At 31.3% G+C, this 20051-nt stretch overlaps 1 protein-coding gene across 1 annotated transcript in view; it reads left to right on the top strand.

Annotated features, from left to right (window-relative positions):
• The first annotated feature begins 2499 nt into the window (after positions 1–2499).
• LOC145292967 (transmembrane channel-like protein 7) overlaps positions 2500–20051 on the top strand; it is a 264176-nt gene continuing 246624 nt past the window's right edge. The window contains exon 1 of the mRNA XM_080139199.1: positions 2500–2786. Coding sequence (XP_079995325.1) covers positions 2672–2786 — 115 coding nt within the window. The 5' untranslated portion in view covers positions 2500–2671. The remainder of the gene's footprint in view (positions 2787–20051) is intronic.

Here is a 20051-nt window from a genome sequence, read left to right as displayed (position 1 = left end):
TGAAAAAATAAAAATAAATGATTCAAAGTACATACACTTTAATCGAAAGGAAATTTAATTAATAAAAACAAAAGACTAAAAGTATATGCATTTTTACTTTAAGGTATGTAGCTTTCAGTTCAGTAAAATGTCAATAATTTCAATACTGTATACCTACTTTTGCATCCCCCCCCCTGTATATATATATATATATATATATATATATATATATATATACAGCGCCGGCAAAAAGAAAGTCTGCATTTGTAATTTTTTTCAAAAACTGAAAATTTAAGCTAAATTTAATGTAACTGCTTAAACAACCTATACATCATTTTATTCGCCTTTTATTCCTCTATAATTTTATCTGTTCATATTTGACTTTTAATTGAAATATTCTAGTGTTCACGTCAATTTAAAAAAATAACTTCAAATTGAGGAGGCAAAAAGAAAGTCCGCAGCAAAAATTCACTTAAATTATGACCCCTAAATCAGTTGTAAATATCCACCAACAGGCAACAAAGTATCTCTAATCGCAATTGTTGTTATTCCAGGTTATACAACGTAACATTTAGTCCATATGCCACGACTTTTCTTAGTGATCACCAGGAGCTCATTAATCTCCGCTTTCTGGTTTATCCAATCGAGGAATCAACCACAGATTGAAATGTGATGAGAAAACTGTATGAAAGATTGTACAAAAGCACCAAAACACCGGAAGTGTTGTGATGCCCCTAAATCTGGTCGTACTAGAGTTACTTCTAACAGGGAAGACAATGCTATCAAAATTGGCAGCCTAAGAAACAGATTTAAAACTGCTCCCCAAATCCAACAACAGTGCAATCTTGTTAAAAAGTGCTCTCTTTCTACTGTCAAGATCAGATTAAAAAAATTAAATTTGTGAGGATATGTTGCAAGACGCAAGCTAATGATTTCTGTAAAGAACAAAAAGCGCTGTCTGGACTTCGTCAGATGCAATGAAGATCATGACTCTTCATATTGGTCAATAGTGCTTTTTAGCAACAAAACAAGTTCAATAGGCTAGTCAGTGATGGTAAACAGTACGTTCGTCGGAGGAAAGACGAAGAATTTAATCCTAGGTGTTCAGTTTCAACTCTGCAAGGTAGTGGAGGTTCAGTTTTGGTGTGGGGCATTATTAGTACCAATGGTCCAAGGCCTATAGTTCGCTTGCAAGGTCGAATTAATTTGGCCAAGTACATTAATATGTTGACTGAGCATTTTCTACCCTATTTTGGTCAGAATTTGGATGATAATCCCATCTTCATGCAGGATAATGCTCCCATTCACACAACTGGCAATGTCAAGAGGTTCTTGGAAGAGCATGATATTCCATATTTGGATTGGCCTGCACAATCTCCAGACCTCAATCCTATCGAAAACGTATGGCATTACATCAAGCAACAGCTACGCAATGATAAAATTTTAAATTTGGAAGAACTTTGGACAAAAATTAAAGAAAAGTAGGATGCCTTTTACCAGGAGTATTGCTGCAGTCTAATTCAATGTATTCCCAAAAAGATTGCAGGCTGTCAAATTGCAGAAGGGCTATGCTACTAAATATTAATTAGTTCATTGTATTCCTGTTGTATTTGTGTTGCATTAATGTCCTAAAGTTACATTTAAATAACAATTTTCCATTGTGAGGACTTTCTTTTTGCCTCCTCAATTTGAAGTTATTTTTTAAAATTGACGTGAACACTAGAATATTTCAATTAAAAGTCAAATATGAACAGGTAAAATTATAGAGGAATAAAAGGCCGATCAAATGAGGTATAGTTTGTTTAAACAGTTACATGAAATTTAGCTTAAATTTGCAGTTTTTGAAAAAATTACAAGTGCAGACTTTCTTTTTGCCGCCTCTGTGTGTGTGTGTGTGTGTATATATATAATATATATATATATATATATATATATATATATACGCACACACGCATATATATATATATGTATATATTATTTTAATAATGAATATTTAAAGATTATTTACATATGTATAGGTTTCCTCCTTGTCGAATCATCAACGTAGAGATAACCATTCATGCCAGTCGCACGATTCGAACCCATAACAATTGTTATATCTAACTCCACTGTTTTCAGTCAATGAAGGAAAAATCCCCCCAGACAGATGCAATTTTAATTTGTGTTCCAATCCATATTGCCTCCTTTTAGAAACTGGATTTTCCTCCCACTTTAAAACCAACCATGTCTTTGTGGGGAAGCAAATAAATAGGCGAAATCAATGTCAGTCCGAAAATAATGCAAAAGATTTTTTTTTTTTTTTTTATAAACCTTTAGATGTAAATAGAAAAGGAATTTATAGTAAATCTCTATTTTTAGAGTCCAAGCTTTTAAATGCGGATTTTTCTCTCTTCAGATTTCCTCTGTGGTTTTGAGGAGAGGGGAGGGAAAGGAGTGGACACACTGCTCATTTAAAAAAAAAAATGTTTATTAAAGGTCCGGTTCACAAAGACTATATTAAAAAAATAAAAAGGATATAACATATTTTAAGATGAGGTCATTTGAATTTTTCCGTCGTTATTCTGCTGATCGGCTAGTTAATTGTAGTCATTTGGATACGTTTGGAATGTGTTAAAAAAAAAAGAAAGAAAGAAAAGAAAAGAAAGGGAGAGAAGCAGTGCTTATCTTATTATATTGACTTGTTCATTAGTCAATGTGTTTTTCTGCTGTTCAAAACGCATTTCCCATACAATCCGGATTTACAATGGAAGAAGTTACAATGACGCGTGTTCGATTTGAATCACATTTACACTTCCGAATGAAAACAGGTAAGATAGGTTTCGTTTGGCTGTTTTGTTTTACGACAGATCAACACCCATTGGGTGACTTAATATCAAAGTCAGTTATTTATTAAATATTTTTTTTCATATACAAAGGGGTCACCATTTATCAAGGCTTGGAGGCCTTTCAAGGAGAAGGGTTAATGTGTGTACGGTAGTCATTGGAGCAGGAGCGTAGTAATCGTTAGTAGTCAAAATTTGGTATGATTAGATAATTCAAGAGGACAGTTCGATGAGAACTTGTTTATGTTGGACTTGAAAACGACAATATTGAAGTCAGCTGAAAATCAGACCAGTAGAACAAAGTTCCACAGGCGGGCAGTTCTAGGAAAGAAATTAACCTCCTCTATTTATCTTGAACGAACAGCATCTGTTCTCAAAGTCCATACTATTTCATTTGTTCCCACTTAAATCCCACTACTACTTTAAGACCGATTTGTTTGTTCTCAGTGCTAAACAAATCGGAAAACAACGGATAATCTATTCTTAGAAAGCGTTCGGAAGGTCTTACTAACCTGCCTCTGTTGCTATTGTTTTCTTTCTTTTCGGGGTGTTTTTTTTTTTTTTTTTTTTTTTCACACGTGAGCATTTTAGTTTTTGGGGAAAATCTTTTTGCTTCCATTTTTGAAGAATTCCACTTCGAACAAAGGGAGACAATTCAAGAAGTTCTTGAAGTTTTGCAAAGAATTTCTCTGAAAGTGAAAACAAACTCCGCTTTTTAAGTGATACGTTTTTACATAATGACAACTTTCACCCATTTCAGAATTTTCTTTTCTTAGAGAGAATGTTCATTACAATGTTCGTTTGAAAAAATTGTTATTCATTCTGAAAAAAAAAGTTGGTTTTTAGTTTTTTTTTTTTAATTATACATTTTCACATCATAATCACATTCATTCATTTCATAAAAATACAAAAAAGAAGTGCCTATTGTTGAAATATCTAATTATTTTATAAAAAATATCATTAAAAAATATATATAAAATTATCAGATTCCACATCTTTTTTTTATATTCTTTGTTATCAGATTCCACATCTTTTTTTCCAGTAAAATTGTAAATATCTCTTGTAAATAAAATTTTATTTTTTATTTATTTATTTTTTTTACTCATGAGTACAGCCAGGGAAGCAGGCAGCAGGAAGGGAATTCTAGAGTCTAGCTGTTCAAGGGAAGAAACTATTAGAATAGAAACCTTTTTGGCATTTAGGGACAACAACCGTGAAGGGGTGGGATCTTATTGCTAAGCAGGTTTGCTAAGCAGGTTTGTCGGGGATATGTACGTCGAGGGGTTACAAGTGAAACGAGTTCATCAGAACACATTCCATTACAATATTTGTAAAACAGGCACAGAGATGCAACATTGTGGTGATGGGACAGGGGCTGGAGCTTAGTTGATAAAGTGGGGCCCGATTAGATTGACAACTCTTTTTCAGATCAGTGTTTATATTTTTAAGCAGACTTGTTCATAGAGTGAATATTATGACAACACATTTTTATACAAGAAATAAGAATAAAACATGTTCATTTATTTGCTGAAGAAAGTTGGGTTAATAGTCACAAATCAAAATGTTCATAGTGTGAAATATGTGTGGACGTAAATAATATATTTAGGTGAGTATTTGGCAGCGTGGTTCTGTGTATGTGTGTTGGTTTACCTTGTTCTTGTTAGTGTGTGGATAGATGAGAGTAGCAGTTTCTGTTCGCTTGACTGTCACTATGTCGAATATGTGTGCAAAATAAAGAAGGCTATTACATGAGTTATTAAGTTCTTTTCAGCATGCCTAGCAAAAGTCACGTGGGTGGGGGTGGGGGATTATAGAATTCTTGAGGTCCTATTCGATGCGGCCAGTTGGTAAGATCTGGAGAAAACTGATTTTGTTGACAAAGTCTTATAGGAGTTTCTAAGTTCGTATTGGCTTATTACTTTCACATAGATGTGTTACTTGTGAAGTTTGAAACGATTTTCATTGGTTGAAAATACTTTGAGTTAACACGTTCCTGTGAAAACTTACGGGAGGGAAGAGGAAAAAGAATTCCAACAAAGAGGAAAAAGAAAGAATGTAGCAATTAGAGCCCCTTGCTTTTTAGAGTTTTAGGAGTCATTTTATGTACATTCTGAAAAGAACGATATCGAAAAAATGGATAGTCTACTTTTAGAAAGAGTTGGGAGGGTCTTGCATGACTGACCCAATTATATGTTACTTCAAACTTAAGCGTGGCAGACCAAAGAAAATGCTAGATATAAATTTTTCCTCATCGTCACATGATGAAAAGTTTCGGAAATAGATGGCGCTCACATTGTCATAATGTTGGATATAATTTACATTAGTATTCTGTCAATTAACCAGCCAAATCTCTGGGCTTTAACATTAGTGTTCATCCAAGCTGAGGTTTGCTTTTTTTTTATCTTTCTAACAACCTAGCGTCTGACTTGATTCATTTTCAGAATGCAATATGAATTTGCTCTGTCCGAGATGCCTCTCCTAGGCATTACCATCTTCTTTGGAAGGGGAGAGTTATTCTTGTCAGTCATCTGAAATGCTTCTACTGGGAAATGCCGACATGTTCATTCTCGCCTATTTTGGGATCCAACCAGAGGACCCTTTCAGAGAGGAGGCTGGTTTGCTCCAACTTGTGGTCTTTCTGCTGCAGTGGGTAACTATTAAATCGGGTCAATAAGTTAATTATAATAATTTTTATGATCTTGGAATGTTGTGTAAAGAAAGAAAGAAAGAAAGAAAGAAAGAACGGACACAGCCCGTCTTGTTGAACGGGATTATGAGTCAATGAGATTTTTTTTTCTACTCTGTACGCCAAGGTATTGAACATTTCAGCCAGGATTTACAATGGAGGAAGTGCAAGTTGAATCACATTTACGATTTACAACTAAGAAAGGTAAGAAGATTAAATCTGGACAGTATAGAGAAATGTAGGCAGAACAACCATGTTAAAAGAATGGATGAGGTTATAGATGTAGAACAGTTGAGGTAGCAAGACCAATTGGTAGAGGAAAGACAGGGAAAACATGGGAAGAAGTAACTGAGCTAATGGCCTCCCCTGTCCAAGGTTTTCGTAATACCAGTTTTATCGGCTAATGACTCTGCCAATGCCTTGATGAATAAAACATTCTCCAACAATGAACAAATATTGATAAGAATGAAATCATTGTGTACAGTGCTCAGGAGGTGTCCTAACTCATCAAAAATGTATGTTTAGTACATGGGATAATGTATGCATGTCAGAGAAATGAATAGTGCATTAGTCATTGTATAGATGCGTGTATGTGTATGGGTATGGAGGATGCATATCAGGTGTAGTTTTCAAGAATTTCAGGAACTATTAACATTTTAACATTTTAAAGGATGCAGTGTTTTGGCAACAAAACACAGTCGCTAGTAAAAAGGAATTAAAAAAACAATAACACACACACACACACACACACACACACACATACACAATATTTTAAACTTTAGAGTGGATATTACTTTGGCATAAAAATTTAATTTAAAGCAATCAACTAGTTCCAGCCCACCAGACGGTAATGATCACAGATTTTAGAACCGCATATTCAATATACTTTGTTTCACTTTGATGTTTTAGTTTAAAATTAAACCAAAAAAAAAAAAAAAAAAAGCTGTTAAAGTTAAATATTAACAGTCTGAAAAGTGAAGAATGTTTGAATTTTTTAAAAAGTAACAAAATGTTAACATACTCGTGACCCGTTGGGTCACAACAAATAGTAATATTTATTTAACTTTGATTTCATTAGAAATTTATAAACCGTGACATTATTATTATTAACATTATTAGTATAATAGGAATGATATATATATAGTATTAATACTAATACAATGTCATTACTAATACAATCTTGATTTCTTCTTCAAAAAGAAAACAATCTTCCTCTACAAAACAACCAAACCAAACACCATGAATAAATATTTGAATACATAAAGAACTTGAAGCATAAAAACGTTTACCAACTGGATTCGGCATTAAATAACATAGAAAAAAGTCAAGGATGAGAGTTCATATAGAAACGTTGTTTTAATTTGAATAAAATAAAATATGCATCAAGTGCGCTTGAAACCAAATCACAACGTAATATTAGGAAAATAAACAAATATTTTACTTGTTTGAAATTTCAATGCATATTTTATTTTATAAAAAAAAGTGTTGATATGCTGTGATACAAAACAAGCAAACGAATCTTTATCATCATCATCATCATCATCATCATCATCAACAGCAGCAGCAGCAACAGCAACATCAAGTCTGAGTGTTTTTTCAAAGATGTAAGGCCACATGACATTACCTACACTGGAAACACACTCAAAGCCGATCACAATTTGAGGAAACTTGGTCATCATGGTGCATACGACTTTGTGCAGACTGTTGGTTACTCCTCTCTCTTCCTGTTTTAAGTGTTGTACAACTTGTCCTGAAAAGAACCAGAGAATCCCTGGGTTTTTGACCTTGTTGAAGAATGTTTTTTGTTAAGTGATTCTCTTGTGACTCTTGTAGAAAAGTATAAAGATTAGTGAAAATCATTGTAATTTTATGATGGTCGCTGATACCCTTCTCTTGATAAGGTTTGCATTACCTTATCAGGATCTTGCCGCACATTGTTTTTGTTTTATTTTCTTTGTAGCTGTAATAGAAATCAATCTCGCAAACGACCTCGTGTTTGCTTAGCCTGTAAAATGCCAACAGAAAATGTAGAAAAGAAAAGAAAAGCATAATTTTGTAGGTCACTCATTGGTGAACGTATGCCATTAATTTGCATATGTACACAATTCGTAACTATTTAATGGGATGGATTCTAAAGAATGAGAGTTGAGTGGAGTTCTTTGTTGGACAGCTTAGAATGAACACGAACAGTGGAAGATAATATCGAATACACAAGGATTTATTGCAAGTTGAGGAAAGAAAGGAAAAAAAGACTTTCATGCGTTGCATTGACAAGAGGACAGTTTGACACTGCCATTCCCCCCCTTTCATTTTATATATACTCTCCATTATGATTATGCAACTATGTACCTAGAAAATGGAGCTATTAAATCAGAAGGAGAAAGAAGCAACTACTGTCAATAATTTTTCCCACTTTTTATCTGTGCCTAAATCCAAACGTAGATTCCATGAGCAGAGCTTCTTTCTCAGAAGTGCACGACTGTGGAACTCTCTTCCGTTTGCTTGTTTCCCACCTGACTACAACTTGGATGTCCTCAAATCCAACATAAACAAATTCCTGACAAACCGCCCCCTTAAGTAAGACACTCTATCAAATCTCCAATACTAATGATTACTACAATACTATCTCATTGATTACTGTACACACAATAACCTTTATCCCTGAGTGGCTTCCGGGCCTTGATAAGTGGTGACCTGCATGTAAAAAAAAAAGAAAAAAAAAACTGTAATAGAAATCAAACTCACAAATGACCTCGTGTTTGCTTAGCCTGTAAAATGCCAACAGAAAATGTAGAAAAGAAAAGACAAGCATAATTTTGTAGGTCACTCATTGGTGAACGTATGTCATTAATTTGCATATGTACACAATTGGTAACTATTTAATGGGATGAATTCTAAAGCAGAGGTTGAATGGAGTTTTTTGTTGGACAGCTTAGAACGAGAACGAGAACGATCGGTGGGAAATAATATCGAATACACGAGGATTTGTTGCAAATTGAGAGAAAAAAGGAAAAGACTTTTGTACGTTGTATCGACAATAGGACCGTTTGACACAACCAGTTTTTTATTTTTTGTTCATTTACCATTTTATAGTAACTACCCAACAAATTTTTAGAATACTTACAGAGATAATTTATCTAGATGAGATTTTGGTGATAAATAATAAAAATAAATCTATATATCTATAAAAGTGAAATTGTGTGTGTGTGTGTGTGTGTGTGTGTGTGTGTGTGTGTGTACATTTCCCTACCAAGTTACTCTGTCAATTTTCAGTCTACAGACTCGAGATTTAACATAAGGGGTATTGAGATTTGGGAAATTTTTTTAATCGGTTTTCGGCCAGAAATTTGGCTGTCAAGTAGTCAAAGTTCAACGATTTGACCTTTGAGAACTCTACCAAACTCCTCCGCCAATTTTGGGCCTAAACACTTCAAATTTTAGATGCAGGATACCTGGACATGAGTCAAACTTTTAATATATATATATATATATATATATATATATATATATATATATATATATATATATATATATATATATATATATGCACATAAAGTTATGAACAGTACATAGGGCCCGAGCAAAGCCGGGTTGAACTGCTAGTGCGATGTAAAATAATTCAAATACTCGGAGCAAACGTTTTTACTATCTTTTGTTGGTGGACTAATATATAATTAGGAAGTAAAAATTAGAAGAACAGCAACCATCGAACGAGAGGAAAAGAAACAGAAAATCTTTCTTTGGCGAAATAGCTAAATCCATCTGACCTTTACAGTAAAAAAATATATATATATATATCCATCCTGTCTACGTTGGTTTCTAAGAAAACATTGAAATCATTTGAAACCCTAGCAATAACTCACGAACAAATTACAATAAAAACATACAGCGAAATGAATCCCAACTCGAAAAGCTTAAATAATATTTCCAAATATATTTTTGAAAATCTGGAAATTATTTGTCCTGGATCAAAAGGTTAATGGCAAGGGAGAAAAAGCACAGCTATGATTGGGGATTGAAAAACCGACAGTTTTTTTTTTTCGGTGTGTCAATAAACAAGTTTCAAATTAAACTTATTATCACGATTACAGACAGCACTGAGTTATTTTTATGAAACTACTTTCTGGCATCTTAAAACTACAAGTGTAAACGGAACCACTTTCAAATTAAACGTCACATTTCCTCACACTTACATACACAAAAGGTGCACACACACGCACGTATATATATATATATATATATATATATATATATATATATATATATATATATATAAGCTAATAAAGAGAGGAAATGAAGGTATAAAAATTATATAGTAATATATATATAGATGTATTTTAATAAAGGCATACATCAATTAGAGGTGTTAGGTAATATATATATATATATATATATATATATATATATATATATATATATATATATATATGAACAAATGATTAATAAAATCATTTGTTCATATTATAAGCTCTATTTCCTTTTCGGTTTTATTGAGCTTTTACATCTGGTTGAGATTACTTTACTTGTAAATAATAACTCTTTAATATTTATAATATATTTTAAGTTTACCATTTTTATTACCTTGGTAAACTTATTGTAATTTTTATTTATTTATATATATATATATATATATATATATATATATATATATATATATATATATATATATATATATATATATATATATATATATATATATATATTTAAATATTTATGAATAAAAAATCAATACGAAAAATATATAAATGTTTATATCTTTTCTGTATTTATTTCCTGTGTGTTGACGTGTAGGAATACAAAAAGTCTTTTTTTTAAAAAAAAACAAGAATGTTTCCTTCAAAAGCACATAATTTTCGACCGATTCTTCGATCTTCCTCAGTGTGAATGATAGAAAACATGAGTGAGCGGGCAGAATTAGCAGTGGGAGGAGGGGCACGTGTATAGCCATTAAGGTACAGATCTATTTGAATATGACCCTTCCAGCATCTTTGACTTGGAATGGTTAGCAACTTGTGTGGCCTCTATTCAAAACTAAGTCTTTCATAAAACTTTGAATTGGACACCCATGCATCCCACAAACATACTCGCATATGTGAATATACATGTATATACACTCTCGAACTACCACATATGCTTCTTCACGTACCCATATATACACGGAATACGCGCACCCACGTTTATAGACGTGTTTACATATACAGATGGAGATTGATGAGCAGATGTAGATGATAAGCTAAGTGGGTGCGAAGTAGAATGTCTTTTCCAAGAGCTTGGACTTATAGATTTATTGTGGGTCTAGGTTATCTGGATTGTCTGCACTCATGCACCCACCTACACACACACCTACACACACACACACACACACACGCGCGCACACGCACACACACACACACACACACATGTTTATTCACTTTTTTAAAACGCTACTGTAGATTTCGTTAATTGATATATACAAACATATAATGTTGGAAAAAATAAATAAAATGAAATGAAATAACTAAATAAATGGAGAATATTCTTTTGATCATCATTTACTTAATTTTTTCTATTCTTGTTCAAACATATTAAAATTTATTAAAGTATTTGGATTGTTCTTTTTCTTTCTTCTCCCACCCCCATGTATACTCCTATATGCACATATATACTCATACATACATACATACATACATACATACATACATACATACATACATACATATATAGTTAATGAAGGATGTTAAAAAACACTTTGAAAAAGAGTTAAAAACATATGTAATCTTAATAAGTGGATAGTCCTTAATCTGTGGAGTTTCGAAGAAATATTTTCCTTCTCATCAGAGGGTAGGAATTAGCAAAATGCAGGATCGGATTTTGCATACAAAAGTATTTGATGAAACTGCAAGTAAGTCAAAGATCTTACTTGATAACAAAAAGTGAAGCAGAGGGAATATGGTGAAGAAAAAGGTGGTTTCATGTGACTGGATAGTCAGGTGAAAGGTAAGGTATCCAATGACGGTAAAATCCAAAAAAGTAAGTCCAAGAAAGTTAATTTAATTTTCCATTCGCCCAAGTAAAATCCAAGGAAATCGCGTCATTGGAAGATGGTCCAAAATAATCCAAAAGGCCGAAATCCGTGGAATAATTCACAAATATGTACAAGGAAAAGGGGGAAAAAATTTCAATAATAATAAAAGAAAAATAAGATATGCTTTAAACACGGCTGCTGAGAACAAAGTGTAATTAAAATAATCAGTAATGAAGAAGAGAGAGAGAGAGAGAGAGAGAGAGAGAGAGAGAGAGAGAAAAAAGATTAAATGGTGATAAAATTAAATATAAATTAGAAAAGCAAATGTCAAAATGACCCAGACAGGATAACGTTAAAAGGCCCAAATAATCTAGGGCAAAAAAAGAGAGGTCAACTGAAATGTACAGGTTATTACTTAAGAAAATGTCAGCAAGAGTTATTAAAAGACATTAAATGGAAAAAATAAATAAAGAAACAAAGAAAGAAAGCAAGAAAAAATAAATAAAAATAAAAAATAAAAGTAAATATAAAATAATTTTTTTAATTATATATATATATATATATATATATATATATATATATATATATATATATATATATATATATATATATATATATTTACTAGTTGTGTTATATTTGTTCCCATAGTGATTGTACGTATGATCATTGATTTTAGAAACATAGTGCATTGTTGTAGCAGTTTTGTTTTTTCCACATTGTACTCGTTCAATAAATATTGATAAGTTCATATGCACATGGTAGAGTTGAAAAGTGCACATCCATTATATAGAGATTATATTATATATATATGTATTATCTATATATATATATATACTATATACTATATTGATATATATATATATAATCTATACATTTATTATATATATTATATGAATCAAATTAGAAAACTGTTGAATCGGATTAAGTATTTTCTCATATAAATTATTGCAAAGAATGTCACTTTATTGCAAATAACATAGTATAATAATAACAAATAAAAGTTGACTAGTCAGAATCAAAGTTTGATCTATTGGTTAAAATGCTACTTAAGTTCAACTTTGAAAGATATATAGACTACCCGTGACCCGTTGGGTCAGTATGTTATATCAGCTATGGAATTCATGTATGAGCGTGACACTTGTGACGTAAAGAAAATAGGTTTTTTTTGACATAACAGAAACATTTCTATGAAAGTATATTAAAATGAAAAAAGAATATAGATAGATTTCTATGAATCATTCTGTTTATTATAATTGATTATTTTTGAAAAAAAAAACAATTTACAGTTACTGAGTGGTTGGCCATACTTATAGGTAAATGTGCACTGAATAGATACCATAATACTTATAGTTAAATTCAAATTTTGATATATCTGCTTTTTTTTTTTTACATCGTTCATTTCTGTATTACGTTTAAGTTATTTTAAACCTCACTCTTTCCATGTTAAATAATAATTTCGAAATAATAACGTTAATATTTCAGTGCGCAGGTCATGCGCGCATGTGCAACCGGATGTCGTAAATCGAAAAGTGGGTTACATACATCGTTACAAGGTCATTTGAGTTTTATAATTATATAGATATACCGACACACACACACACACACACACACACACACACACACACACACACACACACACACACACACACACATATACAACTATACTAGTTAGTTGTATCCGAATGACCAAAGGAAAGAATCAGTCCCCAATCATAATTTTATATTTTTTATTCCCCCCCCCCTTTACCGTCTTATGCATGTTTTACAATCCGTAACGAAAACTATTGTCTTTGGTTTATTTGGTCGATAATGGCAATCGGTGGGGTGGGTGGTGGGTACTCTGATGCTCATTTTTAAATTGATTTTTTCATATTTTTTTGCCTTGTCGTTCTTCTCATCTTTCTTAATCACCTTGCTTCCTTTTTGTTTTGTTTTGTTCGTCCCTGAAGCGCAATCAAATAAATCAAAACAAAATTTTTCGTCATGAGTTGCAAAACGTGCAATTGACTGTAAAAGAAAAAAATATAGAAAATCCACAGCAATAAAGATAAAAAATAAATAATTATAATTGTAGACTGATTCACTCTTTTGGCCATTGGGATATAATTAACTAGTAAATATGCTCTGAAAGCGGAAACATGACTTCATTGATCTTGTTATGTGAAACAATTTGGGTAATATTATAAAGGATACACACATCTTTTTTATATAAACTCAGGAATATATATATATATATATATATATATATATATATATATATATATATATATAGTAATTTATAAAATATATATGGCGATTAAGCTACACTGAATATTCTGCGTTTCATTCACTATAGGATTCGTCATGCCTGACGAATCCTATAGTGAATGAAACGCAGAATATTCAGTGTAGCTTAATCGCCATATATATTTTATAAATTACTAACTAGCTCTACCTACGTATTGAGCACTTTTGAAGTAAATACTTAAAGTTTACGCATAAATCTATACTTGCGTATATTAGGTTTATGTGAGTAAATGAAGTAGTTATATATATATATATATGTATATATATATATATATATATATATATATATATATATATATATATATATATATATATATATATATTAGTTGGCCACCTGGCATACAACACGCTTAAACATGATATTTTAATTTATGTAGATTGTGTATGTATGTATTATAGAATCAATCCTCTATTGATTATTATATATTACGAGGAATAATTTGCTCAGTGGACTAATTCGCAAAAAAGATAAAAAAAAAAATAATAATTATTTCGTTCATCAAATTCCGTCTGTGTTTGTTTACAATATCATGTCAGCTGATGTTTGGGTTTGACGATGAATGGCCTGAAAAAGTCACTTCTGATTAATGTTTAGTTTGAATATCTGCAAACGAAGAAATGATTTGCAGCGATTTTAAATGGTGACTCTTCTTTTATCATAAATTGAACTCATTAATAAGAAAAAATTAAAATAAAATGGTGAGGTACACCTGGGCTTGAACGGGTGATCATTTGATCTGTAGTCGAATGCTTTACCTATGGGCTATATCTCCAGATTACAATAAATCCGTTTTTTTTTCAAAAGAAATGATTTGCTGAGATTTTATTATTTCCTTTGACCGGTGTAACGTAAAATATTCCCTTATAAAAATTATTTTTTTATCTATAAGAGAGCAAGACTATTTTAAAATTGGATTTTTCTGATTTTCGATACTTATAAGATGAATTCCTGTACAAAACTTATTTAAGAACACTGCCAGACATATAAATTACCTTTGTGTGAAATTTGCAAAAGATAGACTCACCCATTTCGGAACCTATGAGAATGGAACTCTCTCAGATACACACAAAGTGACTTTTATATAATAGCAAATATATTGGGGTTTTTTGTTTTTTTTTAAATATAATTATCCATTGACATGTGGATAATTATATGTCAGTGGATAATTATATTGAAAAAAACAAAACAAAAAGAAAAAACAATACATATGCCGCTTCCCATTTGGGGGTACCAAAATTGGTAAAAGGGAAAATTATTCCCAACTCGCATTTAGGTAAAAATGCACTTTCATATAAATAATTGAATTTCATTCAAAAGTATCGCAAAACAAAAGAAATAAATAACATCTATCTATCTATCTATCTCTCTCTCTCTCTCTCTCTCTCTCTCTATATATATATATATATATATATATATATATATATATATATATATATATATATATATATTGAAAACTATGAAAATAATATTCTAACCTGTTGGAAAAATGAAAATGTAAAAATAAAATTATTAAATTATTTGTATATTCATTAATATTTCATCTTTAATTCAAAACTTCCTCAAAATGATTTATTTGAAGAAATGAAAATATTATTTATTTATTTATTTTACTCTTTTTCGCCCCAAACAAAGCATATTGCCCCTTGAACCCAAGTGGCTACTATTTGGCATCGTGTCTAACAGGGAACTTTGGGGAGTTGAGCAGCAAGATGCCTGTTCATAATATATTTAAACTTCTGCGTGTTAGTACAACCAGGAAAGCAGAAAACAGAGAGGGAATTCCAAAGTAAGAGCCCAAGGAAATAAACTAATAGAGTAGAAGGCTTTCTGTCATCTAGGGACCTCAACAGTGAAGAGGTGAGATTTTGCTGCTTGTCGGGTTAGTTGTGTGTATGCATGTCAAGGAAACACAAGTGTCATGAGGTCATCAGAGGACATTCCATTAAAAATATTGAAATACTGTGACGATGGGAGAGAGATTGGAGCTTGGCAGATAGTGCAGGACCTATTGGATTTGAGATTCCTTTTTAGACCCTGTCTAAGGCTGAAAGGTTAGTATTAGATGCATCAGCCTAGATGTTGCAGCAATACTCTAAGCATGGGGAAATAGTGGCTTTCTTAAAGATACAGGATATTATCTGGTGTGAGTAATTTTCTAGCACAGTAGCGGGAACCAACCTTCTTTGCAGCAGCCTTGGAAATGTATTTGTTCCAATTTATGCTGCCTGTGATGTTAGGCTGAAGAGTTTGAACAATGAGCTCTCCGGTAGAGTGTAATTTATTATAACAATCGGTAGTTGAGAAGTTTTTTGTTGTTGTTATATTTCTGATTTTTTAAGATGAGGCTTGTTTGTTCATATTATTCGGATTATTCAGACTACTGTTCTCATCTTGAGTGTTATTTTCACAACGTTTCGGTCGATGTAACCTCCGACTTTCTTCAAGTGTATCTTGTCAAACTTAGAAATCTTTCTGTCAAACTTTGGAAATCTGCAGGAAATTTTGAACGGAAGCCTTTCTTTAACCTAGGAAGTAGCATGTTTTTGTTTCATCAGCCATGATTGGAAAGAAGTCCTAAGTAATTTGCAATCGTATTTTGAGTGTCGCCTGAACTGAGGATTGAACCACCAACCTTCAGAAGAGTGTAACTTACAACTGAATTTTATCAAGTACTTTATCAACTACGTGGTTTAATGGATAGTGTAGAGAAATGTCGATTGTCCATTATTCACTATTATAAATTTTCCAGAAATCCTGAGTTCCTAATTTCTGCGACCCTGTGCGTTTCCTGGTCATTTCAGTATGCTTTCTCTTCACTGTGGCTATTTTACCCTGACAAATCAAATCAATCATCCCACGTTGATGAATATATAAATAATTTTGATTTTCCCTTTTACATTTTCCATACATATATAGGTGTGTGTGTGTGTGTGTGTGTGTGTGTGTGTATGTGTGTGTGTGTGTGTGCAATCGTAAAAAAAAGGCGTTGGCCCAAAGAAGTCTGGCTTTTACTGAAACATGTCTGCAAATGTGTAGCTAAAAACTGTTGAGAGAGAGAGAGAGAGAGAGAGAGAGAGAGAGAGAGAGAGAGAGAGAGAGAGAGATGAAGCCCTTTAAATTCATTTGGGTTACTAGAGCTCAAAATGTGATTTAGTAATTTGATAAATGTTCTGAATCTATTTCCCAAAACTTTTTCTTTCAAACAATTGTTTCTGTCCATTAAGACACATTTTTCTTTCTTGATAATAAATCCAAGGTTTTTACCAGGCTTCATCAGTGAAGTTATTTTCTATCAAGTTAAACACAAAACCCACCATACAAAGAAACAAATTCAATTAATAGTCTTAAAAGTTTTCCAATCTTTCAAAAATATGTGAAAAATAAACTAAAAAAAAAAGAAAGAAAAATAACTCTTTTGTTTTTACGTCAATTTATTCTTGCAATCATTGCATTAGTTTGCTTTCTATAAATTACTCTAATCCTAATATTATTGTAAGGATCATCAAGTGTTTACCGTGTAACACTCTTTCGGGGATTTAAAAAAACAAAACAATATTCTATATCATGGCACCCTTGCAGAGTTAATCTTACGTTACCTCCCTAAAAAAACAAAAACAAAAAAAAAACACAAGAACAAAAACGTTTCGAATATAGAATCTAGTTTTTGCTCCAGATGAATTTTTTTGCCATCATTTTTTAATATCTCTCTCTCTCTCTCTCTCTCACACACACACACACACACACACACACACACACACACGCACACACACACACACACACACACACTAAGCAAGATAAATACTTTTACCAAATTGATTATTTCTTGTAATCATTTAACGGAAGTCATATTAAACGGAAACAGGCTATGCAAGATTAAAATATTAATCGATTCGATTAAATGATTCCAGATAAAGATTAATCAAAAAAAATATTCTCTTATATCTGATGAAATATGCAAGAGGAAATTGCTGTAGTTTGTACATTTTTAATTTTATTTTTGTATCTTTTCGCTTTTATTTTTATCTTTATTTTAAATCCACCCTTAAAATATTGTATTTAAACTTTTTTAAATTCCAACTCTATTGATTTTATCAAGAAGATTTTGCTAATTTGGAATATTCATTTTAAACGATTGGATTTTACTTTATAAAAGAGACCGTCTTTCTAGGGATATTTTTACAGATCTTGCACCACCAAAAAATGAGGCAGAATAAATCTATAATTCTCCAATAACCAAAGGATTCATTTATATGGGAAAGAATTGGAATTTACCTTCAATATGGATTTCTTCAATCAAATTGGAATCTAATATCCCATTTTATTCAAGGATTACCATTCCGTTCAGATACCAAAATTTCATATCCTTTTTTGTTTCAACATTTATTTTCTTTCTCCATGTCCCTTACAAATCTTTAATATATTTTCTATGTATGTGCTGAAGAGCAAGATTATATCAAACCAGATTAAATATTTTACTAATGACTTTCATATGAGGGGACGAGCCTACATCGAAAATCCATGGATTAAGGAAATTACTTTGAATTGTATTTTTTCTTCAAAAAATGATTTTTTGTTTTGAAAAATTATATTTTTCTGAATGAAATTTTAATATAAAAACTATATATATATATATATAAGTGTGTGTGTGTGTGTGTGTTTGTGTGTGTGTGTGTGTGTGTGTGTGTGTGTGTGTGTGTGTGTGTGTGTGTGTGTGTGTGTGTGTTAGGATGATTAATCGGAAGTGGAAAAATTGGAAGTTTTGAGAGAATCGGAAATATTAGTGCCTATTTTCGATGCCAAAAACGATTCCTTTAATTATCTTTTTTTAAAACAATATCTTCTACTGCTGGTAGTAATAATAAAATAATAAATATTTATTGATTGATTTAAAACTAAAATCTGAATATCATCTGCCACAAGTGCATTTATTTGAGAAAATACCTGCAAATTTAATGTGTTTTTACGGTAATCAGGAAAAATACCAACTTTATAGTTAAATATTAGAAATTCATAAAGAATCGGAATCAGTAATTTTATTGGAATTGGGAATTTAATATGGAGTCAGGAATTGTATCAGAATTGGGAAAAATACTGGAATCGGCTCAACACTAATCTATCTATCTATCTATCTATCTATCTATCTATCTATCTATCTATCTATATATATATATATATATATATATATATATATTTTTATATACATAGACTAGCAGAAGTACCCGTCGTTGACTGGGTTCAAAAACAGCCTACAGAAAATGGACTGTGATTGATGAAAGTATGATAGGTTATGAAAACGAGGGTGTTGTAAAGAGATAGGTTTTGATACTCAAAAATTTTACCCTAAGCAAAATATGATGAAAGTAAAGATAATTTTTGCGAAAATATATTTTTTTATATCAACTTTGTTTCCATTCGTAGGCAAGAGTTACCAACAAAATGATGTTTCCTTACAAAGAGAAAATATTATATATATGATAATATAAATACGCAAGAAATAAATGTTACCATAGTCAATAAAAGTTACTTGTATGGTAGAAATGTTCATTGGCTTGTATTTTTAAGTAGTTTGTAAAAAAAAATTTTTTTTTTTTAATTCACGAACCGGTTTAAAAAAAAATCGAAATGGCAGTGACATTGAAATGGAGAGCCCCGTTTTAAATTTGAAGGAGGGGCACCTGAGCATTCTGTGTTAACAATTTTAGAGAGTTCCGTCAATGTAAGGAATATTTATAAACATATTTTGATGTTTTCCGTTATTTTGTGCTTGAGGAATATTCGATTATGGCATGTGTAGTTTATGTAAAAATTCATTTAAGTAGTTATCGCTTCAAATTTCATTTTAATTTCGGTTCGCTGAAATTATTTCAAGTAAAGAGCATTAAAAACTATTTTAAAACAAAAAAAAAACATGAACTGAACTTTTATTGATTATGGTAACATTTATTTCTTGTATATTTATTTTTTCGGGTAGTCGTTTGTTGGCTTTTCTGATAAACACTCTTACTAAATAATATCGAAGAAATATTGAAAAACAAAAACAATTTGGAAAAATAATGAAGCTTTACTTACTTTAGTAAAATAATCCAAAACAGGAAAATGGGATATTAAAAAAGTAAAAACGTAATTACTTTAGTTTTTTAAAGCAAAGAATCGATATAAATATGAATAAGAAGAAAATGGCGCCCTTTTCAAGCAGAACAGCTTCCTTTCAGTTTTACAGTATTGAACAGTGTAATATTGCGCCGTCGGATTCAGGGTTGTACTATTGTAATT

The sequence above is a fragment of the Euprymna scolopes genome, chromosome 14 (genome assembly GCF_053919585.1).
Source record: "Euprymna scolopes isolate OS-2025 chromosome 14, ASM5391958v1, whole genome shotgun sequence".
Classification (NCBI taxonomy): Eukaryota; Metazoa; Mollusca; class Cephalopoda; order Sepiida; family Sepiolidae; genus Euprymna; species Euprymna scolopes.
This window is presented reverse-complemented; position numbering and strand designations above follow the sequence as displayed.